We start from the raw sequence: 23,251 nt of genomic DNA, 5'->3' as shown, positions 1-23,251 counted from the left end.
TAAATGTGTGTAGAAGAAGCTGCATGGATCACTTTCCTCTTATTATACAGGCCACCCAGGGATGAAGCTGTCTGTTCAAATACATAAAAAAAACTACCTAGCCAAAAGAGTTGTGCTTCTGAAACTGAAAGGTAAAGTAGATCTCACAATATTTTTCTAGGGGTATCATAGAATATATCCTTTTTAATTTAGATTCATCAGCTGCACCACACATGTCAGACGACATGTAAAAGTATAGACATACCTGAGACATGGTAGCAGTCACACATTCAAACTTGACAGAGTACCCTTACAGTTTAAAGCACATACCTTACTACCTATAGCGTACTTGCAGTGTACCATTGTAGACATTTATATGGACTCGGATACAAGTTAATACATGTGGCAACATCTTTTAAACATCAATTTTCTCTACCAGTTTGATTAGAGAGTCAGAGATCGAAATGCCAGGCCTAAATTAAAGGCCGACTTCTATCATGCCACTCTTGTGAGTCTCATCATGTTTCTAAAGACCTCAATGAGTGTGTCAGTGCCTTTTAGGTGTAAGATGTCAAATTTAAAGTTACCTTTAAGCATTAAATTAGCTCTGTTTCACACTGTATGCTCTGTACATGTGTGTAGAAGAAGCTGCATGGATCACTTTCTACTCATTATGCAGGGCGGCTGGGTAGGAAGCTATGTGTTCAATTACTTCAATGACACCGCCTACTTAAAAGAGCTGGGCTTCTGGAACTGAATATGGAAGTAGCTCTCACAAGATTTGTGCATGAGTGTGATGGACTGTATACTTTTTAAGGTAGGAACGTCAGCTGCACCACACACTTAAGACTATATGTTGAAGATAAATGGTAGAAGTTATCTATTCAAATTTGAGACAGTACACTTTCAGTTTAAAGCACACACCTTACTATGTATGACCTACTAGCAGTGTACTGTTGCAGATATTTATATAGATTGTGATAGAGGTTAATACATCTGCCTACATATTTTAAGCCTCACCTTTCTCTGTCAGTTTCATTTGAGAGTTAGAGCACTCAGTTCCTAGCTTAAGTCAAAATGAAGGTCTGAATCCTGTCAGGGCACTCTTGTGAGCCTCACTAGCTTAAGCCAAAATGAAGGTCTGAATCCTGTCAGGGCACTCTTGTGAGCCTCACCATGTTCCTAGAGACGTCAATGAGTGTGTCATGTCCTTTTTTTGCACAAGGCAACACATGTAAAGACGCCTATAGATATAAGACAACCTTTGTTTTACAACACATGCTCTCTACATTTGTGTACAAGAAGCTACATGGGTCACTATTTGCTCATTATACAGGGCAGCCAGGTATGATGCTGTGTGACCAACTGCTTTCATGAGGTCTGCCTAGCAAACAGAGCTGTACTTTTGGGACTGAATGCTGAAGTAGCTCTGGCAATATTTGTGCAGGGGTATGATAGACTGTATATTCCTGCAGCTGATGACCCTAGCTTAAAAACTATACAGTCTATTATTCCCTTGGATAAATATTGTCAGAGCTACTTCAGCATTCAGTCCCAGAAGCACAGCTCTGTTTGCTAGGCAGACCTCATGAAAGCAATTGGTGACACAGCATCATACCTGGCTGCCCTGTATGATGAGCAAAAAGTGACCCATGCAGGTTATTGTACACAAATTCATTGAAGACACACATCTTGCAAAGCCAGCCCTAAGAAATAACTAAAATACGATGTCTGTCATGTTACTCTTCCGAGTATCAGCATCTTTCTAGAGACCTCAATGAGTGCCCCAGTGCTGCCTCACGGGCAAGATAACACATATAGACAATCCTAGAAATACTACACGACCTCTGTTTCACACTGCATGATCTGTAAATGTGTGCAGAAGAAGCTGCATGGATCACTTTCTACTTATTATACAGGGTAGCCAAGGATGAAGCTGTCTGTTCAAATACTTCCATAAAACCTACCTAGCAAACAGATCTGTGCTTCTGGGACTGGAAGTTATAGTAGCTCTGAAAATATTTGTATTGGGGTATGATAGAAAGTATAGTTTTTAAGCTATGGTCATCACCTGCACCACATGTGTCAGAATACATATAGAAGTACAGACATAGCTGAGACATGGTAGCAGTCAGACATTCAAACTTGACAGAATGAGCTTTCAGTTTCATGAAGAGACATCAGTATCTGTGGCCTACTTGCAGTATACCTTTGCGGAGAATTATATGGACTAGGATAGAGGTTAATTCACTTGGCCACATATTTTAAATCTCAGATTTCTCTACCATTTTCATTAGAAAGAGGGAGCAATCAGCCTGACCCAAAATGAAAGGCCATCTCAAACAGTATTGCCCCAACATCCTTATAGCAGGAGACTTTAATGTCCACCTGTGTGGGAACCCTAGGCTTGAGGAGGGTCAAAGATGTGGGCAGTGCACGCGATTCTGGACTGCACATGGAACATAACTACCAGGGCTGTTCATTTAATGCTTTCATGAATGAGTTTTACTTCACTTCGGCAATGAACACATTTCCCCTGGATAAGAAAGATGTTGCTCCCACCTTCGCCGGAAGAGGGTGTGAGTCTTTTATTGATTTCATTTTTAGCTCTACACCTTTTTTCTCTTACATTAGGGACTTTACTATCCAGGAGAGCAGCACAGCGCTATGAGACCTATAGGTGATTTATGTGATATACAAAACCAATTACGTACATACATACATGTATAGTGACCACAACCTTGTGTGTGTTTTGACTAGTTGGCCCCGGGTAGTACAACCGATTAAAAACAGAGTCAAGGGGTCCCTAATAGCTGTGGAAGGGGGGTGGAGATTAAAGTAGGCCCAGATTATTCCTGACAAATTTCATGAGTCCCTGTTTACTCTGTGTCAAAAGGAGTTTGCCACCTGCTTAGACAGGGGGATGAAACCATCAGATATCTTGAAGGCATTTGATAATATGTCAGGAGTTATAGCTAATCTATTACAGGCCCTAGGTAAGTGTTTATCTTATATAGGCCCTAGATGGTTTGACTCTGCATGTTCCAGAGCCCCCAGGAGTTTGAAGGAAGCTCTGAGCATTAGACCAAGGGATCCCATGGTGGTCAAGGAACATCGTAGACAATATAAAGCCACCCTGGTAAACCGTAAGTCGGTTTTGATAGAGGAGCCTGATTAGACCTGAGAGAGTCCAGCACCCTGAAGAATAGCTCCATCCAAGTTTTGGAGCATTATCAATGATCCATTCTTGGCAGAAGATAGGGCCAACCTACTGGACGCCCACATCACAGAGGAAAAGTGGGTTAGCCATTTTGAGGGTATGTTTCAGACGGGCATTATTTCTAGGGAATCACAGGATATTGTAGAGGGTCAATATGAGATTGTGTTTATTCCACATGAAGTAAGAGCAGGCATATCTTGATTGAGGAAAAATTGGGCCCTAGGACCAAATGGGATTCCTCCAGACCTTTATAAGCTAAACACTTGGGCTCCTATCCTAACTTCAAGTATCAATGCCGCGGTTATGATAGGCCACACGGATTCCTGTACACTATCTACCATCATCACCGTTTTCAAAGAAGGATATCGGGACAGTACTCATTGTTATAGGCCCATCTGTCTTTTGGATGTAGTGGTTAAGGTGCAGGGGGCGTATGTTGTTAGACAGGTGTTTGTGCCGGGTCGATGAAAACAACATTCTTGCCGACGTCCAATATGATTTCCGCCCTGGTTGTTCCATGGTGGACAAGAGTTTAAATCTTTACATGATTGTGAATAAGTACACCGTCGCTCGCTTTGGCACCATCTACCCAGCCTTCATGGACTTGTCTTCCGCGTTTGACTGCATCAATAGATCTAAGCTCTGGTAGATGATGCTCTCCATTGGTATTGATAAAAACATTGTCCTGTTTTTAAGTGATCTTTACAGAGACACCAAAGCAGGATGTGGATAGTCTAAAGATCTTAAATTTACTTGTGAGTTCTCTATCCAGAGAGTGGGTTTGCCACAGCTGCATTTTGACTCTCTTTCTTTTTAATTTGTATATCAATAATCTGGAGCAGGTCCTCTTGAAATCAAAACCTGATTGTCCACAGCTGGGAAAGCGTTTTTTTCCCATCCTACTGTATGCGCATGACACTGTCCTTATGACAAGGGTCTACAATATCTGTTCAACTCCTCTGTTCATTTTATGGTTAACTTGAACTTACTGGTCAATAACAGTAATTTTTTTTAATGCAAGTGGGCCTTCACCCAGCTAAGCCCTTCAAATTTTTGGTAAGGGTCACGTCTGTCCCTAGGACTGATGTTTTCTACTACCTTGGGGTAGTGTTTGATGCAGCCTTGAATTGGGGCATCTGATAAGTAGTAGGAAAGGGGACTTTGTTAGGGCCACTGCAGATGTTTTTAATTTTGCCTCTAGACTGGGATACGGAAGATGTAGAGTTGAGGAAGCCCAGTCTCCGAGTTTATTCCTATTGAAAACTGGGCTTTTAACAGAGCTCTATCTTATATGGTTTAATAGTACCCAGACTGTTTCCTATTGACCATATTTCATTTGGACCTCTTCCACTACCTTCTGGCCCACCATTGTAAGGTGCATAATGGGCAGTTCCTCCCATGGCTGCGAGGGAAGTCTCCACAGGACATGATGCACTTTTTAATGGTTTGTAGCTTTAATGAGGTACCAAGAAAGTCCTTTATTATTCCAATTTTCCAGAAAGAAAGTTTTAGGAAGGTCAGACTCACTTTTATTTTTTTACAATTATTCTCAAATAATACTATATAACATGTTCTTAGATTTTTAAGGGCCACAATCAGGCTCAGGTCCAGCTGTGATTAATTCTTTATGGCACATTTTGGGCACAGTGGTGATTTAGTGAAATCCTTTATTTATTTAGCATTTTCTGGGGCCATGATGGATGGTTTTATCATTTCGATTAGATTGTTCTTTGCATAGTCCCTGTAATTTATCCTGTACCTTAATGTATTTTTTGGGGCTGTGATGATGTCATTTTATTTCTGGACTTCGCTTACCTTATGATACAAGGTATGGGGATATGACGGATATACTGTATTGCCTCTTTTAGCACTTGATGCCAATTTAATTGTGTTTGCTTAAATTTTGTGGTTTTCTTTGTAAAACACAATGTTTTGTTGATTGGAAGGACATTTCCTCTCATGCCACTCGTATTAGTGGCAGCATATTTCTAGACACTTCAATGAGTGTGTCAGTGCCTTTTAGGGGTGGGACGACACATGTAAAGTAGCCTATACGTTGTAGCCTCTGCTTCACAACACATGGTCTGTAAATATGTGTAGAAGAAGCTGTATGAATCATTTTCCATTTATTATACAGGGCAGCCAGGAATTAAGCTGTGTGTTCAAGTGCTTCCATGAGGCCTGCCTATCAAACAGATCTATTCTTCTGCGACTGAAATTAAAAGTAGTTCCGACAATATTTGTCTAGGGGTATGATAGAACATATCGTTTTTAAATTAGAGTCCTCAGCTGCCCCACACATGTCAGACTACATGTAGAAGTACTGACATATCTCAGACATGAATGCAGTCAGACATTTAAACTTAACAGAATATGCTTTCAGTTTGAAACAGACACAGCACTATCTATGGCCTACTTGCAGTATACCATTGCATACAGTTATATGCACTAGGATAGAAGGTAAGACACTTGGCAATATGTTTTAAAAATCACATTTGTCTACCAGTTTCATTACAGAGACAGAGCTCACAGTGCCATGCCTCACCCAAAATGAAAGACTGCTCCAGCTCACACCACTCTCATTAATATCACCATCTTTCAACAGAACTCAATAACTATGTTAGTGGTGCCTTTTAGAGATGAGATAACACCTGTAAAGAAGACTTTACATAGTAGTTTACATCTGTTTAACACTATATGCTCTGTGAATATGTGTAAAAGAAGCTGCTCTATTTATTACTTATGATAGGCAGGGAATATTAACCTGTGTGTTCAAGTACTTTCACAAGGGACTGCCTAGCTAAGTGGCCTGTTCTTCTGGGACTGAATGCTGAAGTAGGTCTGACAATATTTGTCCAGGGGTATAATAGACTGCAAAGTTTTTAAGTTAGGGTCATCAACTACACCACACACGCAGATTACATATATAAATACAAACATGCCAGAGACATAGTAGCGTACAGACATTCAAACTTGACAGACAACACTTTCAGTTTAAAGCACACACCTCACTATCTATGGCCTAATTGCAATGTACCTTCACAAATAATTATATGGACTACAATAGAGGTTAATACATTTGGCAACATCTTTTATAGCTCACTTTTCTTTACCTGTTTCATTAGAGAGGCAGAGCTCAAACTGCCAGGCCTGATCCAATATGAAAGGTCATCTCCTCTCATGTCACTCTTATTAGTGTCAGCATCTTCCTAGAAACCTCAATCAGGGTGTAAGTGCCTTTTATAGGTGAGATGGCACATGTAAAGTAACTATAGTTAGTAGATTACCTTTTATGGCTAACTGTCGAATAAAGCATAATTGACTGATTGAATAGTCTGTATATGTGTGTAGTAGATGCAGGATGGATCACTTTCTGGTTAACATAGAAGACAGAGGAGTATGTACCTGTATGCTTGATTGCTTCCACGAGGCCTTCTTAGTAAAGAGATATGTGGTACTTAGACTGAAAGATGTAGTAGCTCTGTTAATATATGCAAAGAGTTATGATAGACAGTATAGTTTTCAAGTTAGGATCATCAGCTGCACATCACGTCTTAAACTACATGTGCAAGCATAGACATTCCTGCAACATGGAACAGGTCAGACATTGAAAGTTGTCAGAATATGTTTCAATTTCAAGTAGAAACATTTATATCTACAACCTCCTTCTAGTGCACCTTTGCAGAGAGTTTTTTAAAGTTTAATACACTTGGTAACATGTTTTCAACCTCACTTTTCTATACTCATTTGATTAGAGACACAGAGCTCACAGTGCCAGGCCTAAACTAAAATGAAAGGCTTACTTCTCTCATGTCACTCTTATTACATGACACATGTAAAGAAGCCTTTCGGTACTAGATGACCTCTGTTGTACACCACATGCTCTCTAAATGTTTGTAGAAGAAGCTGCATGGGTCACTTTCTGCTCCTTATGAAGGGGCAGCCATGGATGAAGCTCAATTTTCAAGTGTTTCCTTGAAGCCTGCCTAGCTAACAGATCTGTGCATCTGGCACTTAATGCTCAAGTAACTCTGACAAGATTTGTGTAGGTGTATGATACATTGTATTGGTTTTAAGTTAGGGTCATCAGCAGCAGCACATGTGTTACACTACACGTACGAGCAGAGACATACATAAGACATGGTAGCAGTTGGACAGTCAAAATTACTCTACACATATCCAAAAACATGTAGTATTATTTACATTAAAATAACACACAGTTAATCCAATATATATTTCTTCTGACAAAATAATTCCCAACTTTTTCAAACAGATCATCTTATTGCTAAAAAATGAATTACAATCACTTAAGGACTCCTACGCCATCACACTCCTGACACATTTGTAATTTACGTGTGAAATTCTGCTGTAGTTTCTGAAATTATCACAAATTGTTAGATATTTTTCATTTCCACACAATAAACGTAAAGTACCACTCTCAATAAGAAAGAACCAGTAATGGCAAATTTTCCCTATCATTTGCCACAGAAATGAATGTTAGTAACAAATCAAACTATTCCTTTCAGTTGTTCAAAATGTAAAACCACTTCCTAATGGTTAGTTATATTAACCCTTTACTAGTCTCTTCTAAAGCAGCCAAATCTGGTTGTGTAACTTGCTGTAGTCGCAACTTCGCCGCAGCGCTCAGCGTGACCAACAGTGTAACATTGCGATGGGGTTGCAAACCCCTGCGGGGGTTCCAAAACCCATTTCCAATAATGCTACTATTATTTTTTAACTACATATCACTTTTAAATATACTACAGGGTTGGAAAAAATCACTTTTCTAACATATAGCATATATATAATACTCTTTATATTTTAAAACTACATTGTTCTTTAAACCCTTCCCCCACACTGCTTCACCTCAGTTTCCATAGCAACAGTTTCGGAAAACATTCATCTGTACCAGTAAGTCAAAAGTTCACCATGTTTTTCAGTGCAACACACTAGCTTCCGAATCTACTATATCAAGTGTGGTTGACTACAGCAAAAGATTAGCTGCTCCAGCATGTTGTGCCTTTCAATATTTTGTTCACAACAAATCAGCAAAATACTTATTTTACAAAGCTAGATGCAACCTAATTTTCAGTAGGCAATGTTTATGAACAACCAATGACTCATCACCTTTTTTTAAACCACATTCTGTCCACCATTTTAGATGCCTTTCATTATACTAGCTGTCCTAGTCAGCTACAGACGTCTTCTGATTCCTAGCACACCTGCCTTCAAAAAGCTTAAAGTATGGATTGTATGTCTCAGCTATGTTTTCTGGGGCAATAAAGTATGCCAGAGAGGTATTGACAAAGACTTTGGTTTGCATAATGTGGATTTTAAATGGTTTGCACAGAGCGGATTAAAGTGTTACCAACTGCTGCCCGTGGTCAAAAACATTTTGAATTTCCAACCCTCCTGACTTCATGATTGTGCACTCTGGTGGCAATGACCTAAGCACACTGACTAGGGTATGATTGGAAATCCTAATGAAGGATACCTTTTCACAACTAATGTTGCTTTTCCCTCACACTGTATTTTTGCATTCCAATTTATGACAAAGACAGAAATGGAAGTTGTCACATCAATTCTGTCCACAGATTGACAAAGCCAGGAAGCATGTTAATGAAGCTATTTTTGCTTATCTCAGAGACTATAACATGGGCTTTATGTAAAACGACAATTTGTGTTTTGATATGGATTACATTTATAGAAGTGACGTAGTTCATTTCACAGGGTGTTTCTCAGCAACCTGAAACTGTGCATACGCACTTGTATGTAGCTGCAACAAACTCTTAATAAACACAAAGGCTCTTCTCAGAGCCACACTATAATCCAACATTGGAAAGTTCTTTTTTTTTAAACTTTATTTCTGAAAAATATTTTGGGGATTTGTGAACCCATCTCAGATCCGCAATTTAAAAGCACAAACTCATGAACACCAACACATTTTACATTTTTTATTATATTTTGAACAATATATATAAAAAAAGTTTTACCTACTTTTATAACTGTATACATGTCTGAGTAGCTCTATGATAGCCTTTACAAGTGTCTCAGTGTAAATGTGAGTGGGCACATCAGTATATATATATATAGCTCTGTGACTGAGCAAACCCTTATATAAATGGATATCTGAGTGGGTGAATCAGTGTCTCACTGTCACTAGGTACGTCACTGTCTGTCTAAATCTCTAAGTAGGTGCATACTGTATTTAAAGGCCAATAAGGGAATGCTTTAGTTTCTGAATGAGTATGTAAGTGTGTTCATCAGTGTCTGAGTTGATCTGTGAATAAATGCATCACTGTCTCAGTGTCGGAACAGATAGACAGGTGTAGCCACTCACCTGCTCAGATGACCTGCAGGGATGATGGATTGATGCTGAATCCCCTCCTCCCTTATACGCTGCCACACAAAGAGTAGAACAGAGAGATCACTACCTTGGTAGGAAGCGTGTCGGGGAAAAGGGGAAGTGGATAAAACAATATACACTGCTGGGCATGTAGAGGTGCTGCTCCGAAACCTCCTTGTATTAACAAAACCTCAGGACCCAGGAGAACCTCTACCACAGCGGAGAGACCCTGCATGCAAGAAAGGAAACAGGAATAAGCGCAACACACCTATATGGCTTTACCTCAGCAAAATAGCACACCACCATAAACCCTCATACTCACAGTCCCAACCAGCAGTGAGAAAAAAGAACATGGGTTTCACTTGATAGGTAGGCACAATACTCAAGCGTATTCGTTCTTCACAAAAAGTCACATAATCAAACGAAAATGCAGGGTTAACTCCTGCAAACTCAGCCACTAAACACCAGGTAATCCACAGGACTGTGCAAATAACAAACAAGGCAGTACTTAGTCACAGGGCTTGGAGCAGCCCACTTACAGTCTCCAGTGGTGCTCACAAGCTACGGTAATTCCCAAGGCCTACCATCTCGATCGGGAAGCCAAGGACATAGTAGAGTCCTTTGTGGCGTCTGAACTCGATTGGCAGAATGCACGTATTCAACAGCTGTATTCCGACGGCCGCGTAACCCTATCCTGCGCCAACATCCAGCGCACAGAGAACATGCGCGAAAACACAAAAGGGGGCGGCAGGAGCCACGACTGATACTTCTCACCACAACAAGCCACGGGGCGAGATGAAACTCCCAGATCACAGGAAACGAACCAGGCAAGTATCCAGGTCACATCCAAAGGATAGGAACGACCATCACCGGGTCAGCAGAACAGAGGGGCTTATATCCTGCCCTCGTTCCACTGCTGACCTCTAGGGTCACTTACTGTGACCACCCCAGAGTATTCTGGGTGTCGTAGTTTCTCATGTACTTGCTTTTCATTCATATGGGAATAGCTCATACCCGCCACTACCATGACACTCACTAGGTCTCTAAGTGTTTGTATCAGTGTCTGAGTGGGTCAGTTACTGAATACAGTTCTTTCTCTGTGTTTTGGTCAGTAGGATTTTCAGTGTCTGATTAGTTTTGTCATTAGGTGCATCACTATGTGAGTAAATTTGTGATTCAGTAACTGGGTATGTTACCGTCTAAGACATATACTTTTCTGTGAGTACATTAATCAAAGTCTGAGTAGGACAGTGAGAAGGTGCTTCAATATCTGAGTGGGTTTTCCAAAGTGTTCGTTAGTCTCTGAGTGGATATGTAAATGGGTGGAATAGTCTCTGAGAAGACTTAACAATGGATGTGTCAGTGTCTGAGAAGATGTGTGAATGCCTGTGTCAGTATTTGAGTAGGTCTGCGACTGGATATCTGAATCTCTCAGTGTATCTGTCAATAATTACATCACTGTCTGAGTGGGTATATCAGTATCTTAGAGGGTGTGTGAGTGGGTGTGTGAATGGGTGCATTAGTGTCTCAGTACATTTGGCACTGCCTTCATCAATATCTTAGTGGATCTCTCAAAGGGTGCATCAGTATCTATGTAAGTCAATGAGTGGTTGCATTAGTGTCTCAGTGGGTCTCTGACTCAGTACATCAATATCTGACTGGGTTTTCAGAGAGAGCATCAGAGTTGAATCGGGTGAGTCAGAGTCTAAGCAGCTGTGTGAATGGGTTTATTTGTATCTGACTGGGTCTCGGACTAGCTACATCAACAACTCAGTCGGTCTGTGAAAGGATGTGTCACAGTCTGTATAAAGCTCTGAGTGGGTCCATCAGTGTGTGAGTCAGTTTGTCAGTGTTTTTTTTGTTTGTGAGTGGACTGCTGAGTGGGTGCCTCAGTGTTTTGTGTGTTAGTGACTGGACATGTCAGTAAGTCAGTAGGTCTTTAAGTGGGTGCATCACTGCCTAGAAGTGGGTGCCTCGCTGTCTGATTACATTTGTAAGTGGGTGCATCAGTGTCTAATTGGCTCTGTGAATGGGTACATTAGTCTATGAATTTGTCTGTGAGTACATAGTGACTGTTTGTATAAGTGTAAGTGTCAATAGATTATTGAGTAAATTAATATTTGAATACTTTTTATGTATTTATTTTGAGTAGTTCTGCAACTCCACTGCGACATTAAACGGGGCCAAACGGAGAGCCTCAATGAAGTCGTGACTTCGACCACGTGAGCTTGTTTTTTATTTTTAACATGTATAGTCCACCACCTCCCCAGGGCACATTACTATTTTATGTGCATTATAGGAGGGAGGTTCGTGTGCCCCCTCCTATATTTTCATATGCCTCTGGGACCTGGCCCACCGGGGGCCTAAATTAATCAAGCACTGGAGTCTGCGCCTCATTTATTTTTCATTTTCGAATTCATTTCATGAAATGCTTTTTGGTCCCTGGGGGGGTCCTTGATGGACCCGCCCAAGAGGACTAGGGGGTCAGGGTGTTTCTACCCTGCCCCTTTATCTTTTTTTCAATGTTTTTTCTTGTGACTCAGTTGGCTGCCAACGCTTCCTGGTTTGAAGTGTTAGCAGCCAGTCAGATCGCTGGCACGAGATCGGGAGGCATCGCGGATCCACTGCAAACACAGTTGTTTATCTGTAAAAACTTTAAAGCTCTCTGGAACTACTGAACGAGGTAACACTATTTAACAAAAAAAGGCACTATCAGGACCAAGAGTTACCTTTTTGCCAAATTAGGTGTAAATTCAATCAGCAGTTCAGGCTGTATCTGTGTCTAAAGTTTCCTATGAAAATTAAAATGGGGGGAAAAAGCATTTTTCTCCCCCCTTTTTCTTGGCCTGTGCTTGAAGGCTCACCCCAAAAACTTAAATACAGCAGCTAAAGTGAGTGTCAAACTAGTTTTGACAATTTTGTGAAGATTCGTCTAATGACACCAAAGTTATTGGCAAATGAAAAACAGCTTTTTAACCCGTTTACCGCAGCGATAATTTTGCCGCAGTGCGGGGGTTCTATTATGTGGACGGGGCCGCCAGTGGGTGTGTGAATATATATATATATATATATATATATATATATATATATATATATATATATATATATATATATATATATATATATATATATATATATATGTATCTCCACTCTTTGGTTCACCTTTCCCCGACCATGCAGGCGCTCCTTGCGGGTGCGTTCACCTACGGCGGAACCACGCCGTTCACAATTATCACACTGCTCCGTCGTTTAGAAAGAAGAACGGGCGCACTCCTTTTGCGTTTCTCCACAATTCCATTTATTTAAAGGCAAGAAAAGAAAAGCATTCGATCAACGCGTTTCGATGCCCCTAGCATCTTGTTCACGATCAATTTCCTGCATTTTTTTCTCATATTTAAAGCGGTCACATGCTAGTTTCATCATTTCCTAGCTGCGCTGCTAAGCATTATGGTAATTGTACTTTTAAATAAAACCCTAATTATGGGACACAGGCCATCATAGTTCATTAGAAAACAATGTCATCTTGTTTCTTTGGGGTTACATTAATTTTCCCCTTCCTTATTTCAACAATCAGTTTTGTATCCCTCCAGTGGGATTTGTTATTTCTTGTTAGCAGTTACTCCACTGCAACTTATTGTTCTTTTTTGGATTGCAATTGTTTCCCAATTTTTGTTCCTTCATGAATTTATAAGTCCCGCATCATTTGTCCATAATGTTCCTGATTACAAATGAATGTATAACTCCTCCGATTGGTTGAGGCCATACGGATTTAGTGTTCTGAAATTTATTATGTGACGTGACTCTTTCCGTCTTAAGGTTTTTTCCCGGTCCCCTCCCCAGATGTTTTTGGGGATTGTCTCAATGCCAAAGAATTTTAGTTTCAGCCAGTCTCCATTGTGTACCTGCTCCATATGTTTGGCGACGGCATTTGTGCGATCTTTGTGTGTCGTTGCTCTTGCGTGTTCCATAATGCGTTTCTTCAATTCTCCCTTTGTACTTCCCACGTACATGAGTGGGCATGGACATTCTATTCCATATACAGTGAATTCAGTTTTGCAAGTTATTAGTTGACGTATTTTCCATGTTTTGTTGTTTGGTAATTTTACCTCTTTGGTTGTTTTTGCAATCTGGCACATTTTACACCTGTGACACTTTATAAAACCAGTAGTTTTGAGCCAATCCTTCTTATTGTCTTTTTTAGTTTTGCAATGGCTGTGGATGAGCAGATCTTTCAAGTTTAGAGCTCTCCGGTAGGTTACCGTTGGGTGTTTTCCTACTATTTTGCCAACTGTCTCATCCTAGTGTAATATCTTCCAATTTTCCTCAGGATATTTACAAACACTTTGCTGCCTTCTGCGAAATCTGTAATTAACCTGATCGGTTCTTGTTCGTATATGCAGTGAGGAAACGGAATGGGAAAGACACAGCACTGACACAAAAAGAAGATTCAAAAATCGGAAATACAATCACGAAAATGTAGAACAGTGCTGGAGGAGGGCAAATGCAAAATCAAGAGCGGAATGCCTCAGAAGACAAACTGAAAACATAGAATCCAAACACTTGGATGAGACAGTTGGCAAAATAGTAGGAAAACACCCAACGGTAACCTACCGGAGAGCTCCAAACTTGAAAGATCTGCTCATCCACAGCCAGGGTAATGCTGTGTTGTTGGACATTTGTGCGGGCACAGTGATGCCACACAGAAATGTGAGAATAAATTGATTTTTTCAGCTAAATATGAGGTTTGCAGAGGATTTTTAGTAGGAAAACTTTGAAGGATTCACAGAATCCGTACCTCCCTGGACTCCCCAGGTATCAAGCTGTCAAAAATATGTGGGGTTGGTAGGTTTTCCTAGACGGCGGCTGAGCCCGGGGTCAAAAACGCAGGCGCCCTCCTTGCAAAACAAAGTTGTTTTGTAATTGGTAATTTTGATGTCTCCACAGCATGTTTTGGCTCCTTGATTGTCGCGGGTACTTGGCCCACCCACAAAAGTGAGGTACCATTTTTATCGGGAGACCTTGGGGAATTCTGGGTAGTAGGAAAGTTTTGCCTGAGCGGTGATCCTACAACTTACCCACACAGAAATGTGAGGGAAATGTGACTTTGTTAGTAAATTTGAGGTTTGTGGGAAATTCTGGTAAGAAAATGATGGGGAATCCATGCAAGCCACACCCCTGTCCAAGAGAAGGTACAGGCACACCACCAGCCAAGCGCCATCCACGCACACCACCAGCCAAGTGCCATCCACAAACACCACCAGCCAAGCACCATCCATGCACAGCAGCCAAGCACAATCAACGTACACCGCCAGCCAAATGCCATCAATGCACACAGTCAGCCAAGTGCCACCCACGCACATCACCATCAAGCGCCATCCCCGCATACCACAAACCAAGCCGGACCAGCCCTGGCAGATTGCTGCTCGACCAGCCCTGTGGGGGGAGGGGGGAAGTGTTAGTAAAAAGCACTGCTCCTGATCTTGTTACTGGGGCCCAATATAACGGCATTGCGGCAAAACCGACCCTCAGTGACAAAACCACCCCGTGGCCAGAAAATCGCCCCCACCCCTCCAGCCAACCGGGGAAATGCCTGATGTCCGCTACGGCCAGTTTGGCCCTGCAGCCAAGAACTATCCATGCACACAGCAAGCCAAGCACCAGTCCACATACACTGCCAGCCAAGCACCACTCCATGTAAACCACCAGGCAAACGCCAATCTATTCACGTCATCATCAAGCCATCCACACAATTAGCCAAGTGCACGTCCACACACACCGCCAGCAAAATGCCAGCCAAAAGTCAGTACACACAGACCATCAGCCAAACTCCAATTTATACACACACAAACTCTCCCTGGTTTCAAGGGGTTTTCTGCCCCCGCTTGGGTGCATTGGAGACAAAAAATATCACTGACACAGCCAAAATGTGTGCCTAAAAAACAAAAGGGAGTGACCCTTGCCTATGGGGCTTCGCACTGGCATGCCCACAAACATGTTTCTGGTGCCCAGTGAGCTTTCTGCCCCCTGCAAGGGTGCAGATAAGGGGATATTGCCCTGATCTGCCTTCCCGTGGGTCAGAAATACTTTTTTGGGGTCGGGGGCATTAGCATGCCCATTCTCTGCAGCCCCCACCCCTACGTATAAAAAAAAAAACATCCTGGTGCCTAGTGTGCAGATTAGGAACTACTGCCCCATCTGCTTCCTGTGGAAGGCAGAAAGACTGTGGCTAATTTTTATGGGGGTGGGGGCATTGACATGCCTTAAGGGGAGCAATAAGGCACTATTGCCCCATCTGCCCCCTGCATACCCGTTGTGGGCAGCCCCCACTCCTACATAAAAACAAGAAAAGTCCCTGGTGCCTAGTGGGCTTACTGCAGGGTGATTGCCCCATCTGCTTCCCATGGGAGCCATATAGACTCTGCAAAATTGTTGAGGGGTGGGGCATTTACATGACCATTTTGGCAGCCTCCACACCTATGTATAAAAAAAACCATCCTTGGTCCCTAATGGGTTCTCTGCCCCCCCCCCCGGGGGCAAGCAAAGGGCTATTGTCCCCATCGGTCTCCTGTGGGAGAGAAAGACTGTGGAATTTTTTTGGGGGCGGGGACATTAGCATGCCCATTTTGAGCAGCCCCCACCCCTATATACTTAAAAAAAGAAAAATACCTGGTGCCTAGTGTGCTTTCTGACCCCTGGGGGGAAGATCAGGGGCTATTGCCCCATCTGCCTCCTGGGGGGGTGCAGAGACATTGTGGAATTTTGTGGGGCAGGGGGCATTGGTATGCCCATCTCGGGTAGCCCCCATCCTTAACCCCTTCCATGCTGATGACGAACCCCAGCCGTCACGCTCCACGGTGCTCGTGTGCTGATGACGGCTGGGGTTCGTCACGGCCCGCCCCTGTTCGTCCAGAGGCCGCACACGGGGGAAATCGCGGCCGCACGGAAGGGGTTAAATACAGTAAAAAAATTATCCCTGGCATCTAGTTGGCTTTTTGCCCCCCTGGGGGCATATTGGGGGCTGCTGCCAAAACAAAACAATTGGGGGGACAAAGGCTCTTGCCCAAGGGGCTGCTCCCCCTCCCTGGTGTCCAGTATGTGGATCCCTGCTAGGGGATCACCCTCCTGAGTTAGTCCCAAGCAAGGAGTTACTAGGGAGAGGTACCATTGGAAAGGGTAGATTCCCCCCTTTTGAATGATACTTCTTCTGTCTTTCTGCATGCTCCGGTGCTGAGATAGCTCAACGAGCACATTGAAAGTGAAACTGAAATCAGCTTATTTCAGTTTCGGTTTCAGAGAAATGACATCAGCATGACGTGCTCGCTTATTTTCATTTCCCTAAAACAAGCCAAACTTCCTCAGGAGGTGGGGAAGCCCATCCTCAGCTACTGTTTAGGGCTTAAAGAAATCCATCTCATGCCCGCACCAGAGGGATTTCCAGTGCCATATGCGTAGACTGCATGGAGTCGTCCTACGCACCCAAGCACTGTAGCGCTGGACAGCTCCCGGAAGTCCGACGCAGACATGGGATTAATCTCCACACACCTAAAAGCAAGAAAATTGCCCTAACCTTGTGCAACTGGAGCTTTTGTAAAGACCTCCATTACATTTGGGTCAGTTGAATTTGCACTCAGTGAGAATGCCCCCAAACAATGAATCTGACATTGAGTAATGCAACCAGCACTCATGTAAAGTGCTCCAACACCCTTTGGTCGCTCAAGATCACATTACATAATACAAAATGTCTCACAGTTCCTGTGGAGGTGCTGTGAATGTGCTTTGAAATTAGAGCTCTGTGAGGAGGAGCCGAGGAGGACACCAGGAAGAGACAGCGGGGCTTTCTTGCAGCGATGTGGGAGGGTTGTATGCTGCTCCCATTTGTCAAGTAGTGGGGAAATAATGAATAAACAGGGGCAAGGTTGGCATCACTAAATCTTCGCGCACCTAAAACTAAATAAAATTAACCTGATCTTGTTTATATAATTGGCGCTTTTGTAAAGCGCTTCAATACTTTTGGATCCGTTGAGTACACACTCTAAAACAATTCCCCCAAAATGTAATCTGACACTGTATAACATAACTAGGGCTAATGTAAAGTGCTCCAACACCATCGGGTTGCTTGAGTTCACATTATATAAACAAGGGTCAGAGAAAATGCAACACAAGTTTTTTAAGCCTTACCCTTAACTGTGCAACAAGGTTGGGCTGCTGAAGGTTCTGTGACTGAGGCTCGCTAAATCAGCTAGCAGCGAATCAGGAAAGATTTGGGGAAATACTTGTACTTTGAAGTCAGAAAAAATTAGGCAGCAATTTCAAAAACAGCACCTGAAACATCTGACATTTCATCTCCGTATTTGAATGGGAGGAGGAGATTAAGTGATGGGTGCCGAAGCGGAACTGTTTAAAACGGGCAAATATTGACACGAGTAGGAATCAAAGAAAAAATAGTCCCCTAAATGAACACATAAACATCGAAGCATAATGTTAATTGGGTGGTGCTCTGTGGGAGGAAACTAAACACTAAAAGGAGGAACAAAGAGGAAGGATTAACCACTAGCAAGAATCTAACATGATGAGGTGGAAAGTTAGCAACTAAACATAGGTGGTGTGTTAGATGGGTTGCATGCTTCACTGTGATTCTGGAAGACGTTACCGCTCTTCCCAATGGGGAAGGTAGTGGTGGCAAAGATGATATTGTTATCTTTTTTTTCCCTCATTCGCCTCAAACCCCAGTGGACAAATTAAGCCGTCCGTACCGTTACTCGATATTATAGAGACGTAGGCTGCTGGATGGGGACAAGGAGGAAGCTACCAGCCTACCGGTACACAACAGTTTTAAAATGACACTGGCCCCAAGATGAAAAGGGTTGGTCACACTCTCCTCCGGTTCGTGTTGATCCGGTTGACTGTCAGTGTTGGCCTGTAATGGGGGAAAAGACTGGAAGGCCCAGTCAAGAAAGTTGCAAAGAGGCATAATCATAGGAACCCGATTTCTTTTTGAGTGAAAGCTCTAGTCCTTAATTTATAAATTCCCAACACTAAATTCCCCAAACTAAGCATTGTACCAGGTTGATAAGAAACCCCAAAAATCTGTCTTTTTTCTACTCTATGTTCTGCACAAATCTGTCTTGTAAGTAGTAAATAAGGAGGATAGCCACTCAGAGTATGAGGGAGGTGTAGTTTCTACCCAACTTTGATAAATTTCCATCCTAGCCAGCAGAAATCCGTAGAAAATAAACAACCTAGCCGGACACGTAGTTTCACTGCATACACCAAAGATTATCAGGGAGAGATTGAGCTGAATAGGAAGTCCCAGAATATCAGTAATGTTTTTGTCTACTTTTTCCCAAAATTCTGCTATCGCAGGGCATTCCTTAAACGTGGATGTCAGAGGCACTCTCTAAATCAAACTTTTTACATCTGGCTGGAGGCTCTTTCGACATTTTGGTCAATCTTAACGGAGATAAGTAAGCCCTATGAACCGTGAACAAGTGGTTTCCCCTTAGCCAAGCTGGCTTTACAGTGACAAGATGTTAAAAGATGTCTGCCACCGCTATTCCCACTGTTCATTAGGCAAGGAAGCCCCCCACAGTTCTTCAGCCAGCTTAAAATCTTAGTTGGTAGTCTCCTCAATAGCCCAATAAAGGAAAGAAACTTCCTTCTTCCCTGATGGCCTAACCACTAGCTGTTCCTCAAGGGTGTTTCCTATACCTATAGGTTTTTTTAGATTTTGGGACCAGCTCTGTAGCTGAATATATTTACACTTGAACACGCCCCTTTTTAACTTATTATATAATTACAAACATGGTAAGAGTGAGCCGTCAGAAGCAAGGTCCCCCCACACCTTGAGCCCCACTGCTCTAAGTTGTAAGGCAAGCCTGTCTTTCAATCAATCTGGTGCGCCTGGAGAGTATGATATTGCTATCTTGCTGCATATATGTACTATGTACAATGTACGAGATGCTCCACATGGTATTTGATGAGCTGAACAAACTACTGTTGGAACAGCTTTGGAAGGGTGGGTGCAGCAAAGTTAAATTAACCACTCGTAGACGGGAATAAGACAAGAGGAGAGCCTAGAGTTACCATATATTGAAATGTACTAAGTGATGACTTAGCTACAAGATGCGGTGCACTTGTTGGAGGAGGACGATAACTGCCAAAAGAGGTTTCTCTGAGGGACACACAAGGGTGTTCTGCTGGACTGTCTACTGGCGAAGGGCCCTGGTGACATTTGTAGTACAACAGACCTGCAAGTCATGGGATCAAGCGACAAAATAAATCTTCAGGCAACCACCATTCATGCTGGAAATGCACCTATGGAGTATGCTCCCGTTTGCAAATATTGCTCTTAATTAGACAGTGAGCAGATGGGAAGGGAGGGATGCAGGACTGTTTCTGGTCTTTAACCTGCCGGTAGATTTATAATCTTTTCTAATGCACAATAAACATTTGGGGTGGATTTGTGTCATTTTTTACAGTATAGCAAACTTGCATGCATGGCCAGAGGCATGTGGCCAACCTTTCCAGAGGCACCTCTGCAAACACAAACAGTGGTGGACTTATCACACTGTAGGACACTGCTATCCATCATATATAGAGTGCTGCATACAGTTGAAACACTAGACCAGTTTAAGATATATAGTAAACTGCAGGTCTACACAGATGAACCTATCACAGAATTGGAGTGGGATGAGGTATGCGCAGCAGTGGAAGAAGTGTTGACCAGTGCGTGGTTCAAACTCATGCAATGCAGTTATGTTCACATGGCATACCTAACCCAAGCTACATTGAGCAAAACTTACCCAGAAAAGACTTCAGAATGCCCGAAATGTCTCACAGACGGGCAGACTTTGTACATTTGAAATGTCATTGTAAAGCAATTAAAACCTACTGGAAGACTGCCCAGTGATTAGCACATGTGTAAAAGACAGGGTGGAGTGGGCTAAAGTGGAGAAAATTCACATTGAAAACACCAGGTGGAACGACAAGTCGGTGAGTGACCTTATTTGTTGTGCTGAAGTGGTTAGATTATTGACGGATCCGCCAGATTCCAGGCCCCCCTGAATGACAGTGGTGTGAAACAAATATGTTGTGTTACTACTGACTACTATACTCAGTAATATTGGACTGCACAATATATAGCAGACTGACAAGAAGAGGGGAGGCTAGATGGGAGGTTATCCATCATACAGTTATATCCTGGGGGTGACATAGGATGAGGGCAACATGAATGCAAGACACTTGCTGAACAAAGTGGAAGAGTCAAATGGAGGTCTCCTTGTGAGGAAACCTAAGGGGATCGAGGGTGGACGGAATCAACAGAGTGATACTGTTTAGTTTATGTTGGTTATGCTCATTTGAAATACTGAGGTGCACAATTATTTGAATTTATGGATGCCTTATCTGTGCATGGGCGGGACGATGCTAATGTACAAAAAAGAGGCTTGTCTTGTTTACTTGACAACCTAACGTGCAAAATCTAATAAAAGCTATTGTATAAAAAACTTGTCATAAATATGCCTCATATTTGTTTTGTGCTTCTGCAATTACTAATTGTTTTCTTTACATAATATGCTTTTTTTTGCTGTTAGCCATCAAACATCAGTAGTAGGTGAATGTGTGACATGCAGTATTAACATTGACTGGGCACTCCATTACCAAGAACAGTGAGGGACCCTTTGCCAGCAGTGTTCCTCATTTTGCTTTCCCGCAGAACTATCCTGCTAGCTCCTCTTACTCTCAATATCTTGTAGGAAAGTAGAGTGTAGTTTAGGAGAAAGGCAGTATGAGTAAGGAAGACCAACATCACTATAATCCCTTGAATAAAACTTTTCACATTACTAGTGATTGCTTGTCCATATTATTAAGCATGGATGTGATTACCCAAATCATACTGCACCCATTTGTTAGTTTCCTGTTGATCATGCCATGCCAAACAGTGCCAGTGGATAGGTTAGAAAGCAAATGAGTGGTTGTTTATGAGTTATAGTGGTCTGAAAGCAGTGGGGTTGGCCATCATACTCATTGTTGAGCAGAGAAACAGTGAGTTATGAGTAAGTAATAGATATCCGTTGATGCAGAATTTATATATTTCCTCCGGCTTAGCACTCTTGTGTCCTCCCATGGCAGTGCCTCTGCTCCCCTGTATGTTTCTACCATATACGATCTAACAGATTATCACGACTCTTTCATGCGATTAAATCAGAGGTATTCAAAGTAGGTCCCTGAGGGAAGATCATTGATGGGCATTAAGGCTACAGTCAATGAATATGAAAGGAACTCATTTTCATAGTTAGGGGGTTTCCTGAAAAATTAGCCTAGTGTAAATGGACCTTAGGGGCCACACTGGACACTCCTAGATTAAATATCCCCATACTCAATCTCTACCTGTTATGAATTGAAAACACAGTATGCCCCAATCCTAAGAGGAACTAATACTTTTGTTTCCTTGTCTTACACCTATGCTTATAGGCCTTATACCAGTAGTTATGATTAGATATTTCTAAATAGTTAAGATTGTGATTTTTCACTCCTTCATAAATGTTTGTTCATTCTCCTACAGACCGTGTCTGTCTGAAGCTTGATACTACTGGTGTATACACATCTCTTGGGGTGAATGAGCGTCTCTTTCTCTGCCATGCTCGTGAACTAAACACTTTGGTAAGTGCATATACATTTGCTGACAAGCACATCTGTAGCCTAAACAATTTTCTAACCATATGAAAAGCAATGAGGCTGGCCATGAAGACAGATTCACATTCATACAGTATATGCAGCAAGAAATCCCAACATAATTGACAGTATTGTTACATAAAATATGAATCTAATAAAAATATGGTATGGCTGCATATGTGTACTGGGTTAAATGAGCTCATGGGAAATAGAACTGCAAGCATTGAAAGCTGTGGTACAGAATCAAGATGTTTGTCTGGTTCTAGTTTAAAATGGCATCTCTGTTTTTCTCCTGATTAACCCTGATTTATTTATTTTGCGTGCTCTGATGAGATTATACTCACAGTTAAGTAAATCTCTGATGATTAATGGCTGACCAGTCCATTTCACTCCTGAACCCCCCCCCCCCCCCCCATTCTCTATAATTCAAAAAGGAGTGACCAAAGATGTATGGGAGAAACTGAAAGTGGGGATTGAAGAAATTTACAAAACAAGAATGACTCACTCACTGGAATCCTCTCCCATGTGAGTACATGATACAGGAAAAGAAGGAAGAATATATTAGGTTAGTTCTACAATTCTCAGTAATAGGTGGGATCAAGGCTCTTATCTCAAAGACTATTGGACGGAATGAAGAAGATCTTGTAAGCCCAGATCAACAATCTCAGGCTGCTCTTATAGAGAGAAATGGGCACTTATCAAACTGAGTTAGAGCAGTAACAGCTCTACATACCCCATGAACAATGTAACAAAAAAAGTGATCCAATGGTACAGCTAAGGTATTGGAAACACCCATCAATCATCCTTGCAGAAAAGTTCTAGATGGCTAGTTTGTACTTTGAAAAGCGCACACAATAGATAATCAGTGAGGCTTCCAACTATCCTGTAAATATTCTCCAGCAACTAGGAATCTAAAAATGTCAAATGTTCTCCATACAACAGGACTTGAAAGGTCCTCCAGATGTTCTCCAAATAAAGTGTATCCAAAACTTAAGCCCTTAGACTTACAATGTGAGTAGCTCGAAGACTAAAGT

At 42.1% G+C, this 23,251-nt stretch overlaps 1 protein-coding gene across 1 annotated transcript in view; it reads left to right on the top strand.

Moving 5' to 3' along the window:
- RAPGEF3 (Rap guanine nucleotide exchange factor 3) overlaps positions 1–23,251 on the top strand; it is a 977,833-nt gene that overhangs the window by 745,217 nt on the left and 209,365 nt on the right. The window contains exon 18 of the mRNA XM_086964721.1: positions 22,108–22,205. Coding sequence (XP_086820847.1) covers positions 22,108–22,205 — 98 coding nt within the window. The remainder of the gene's footprint in view (positions 1–22,107; positions 22,206–23,251) is intronic.

Source organism: Lissotriton vulgaris, chromosome 1_1 (assembly GCF_964263255.1).
Source record: "Lissotriton vulgaris chromosome 1_1, aLisVul1.2, whole genome shotgun sequence".
Lineage (NCBI taxonomy): Eukaryota > Metazoa > Chordata > Amphibia > Caudata > Salamandridae > Lissotriton > Lissotriton vulgaris.
Note: the sequence above shows the minus strand (reverse complement) of the source record. Positions and strands in the feature narration are given on the sequence as shown.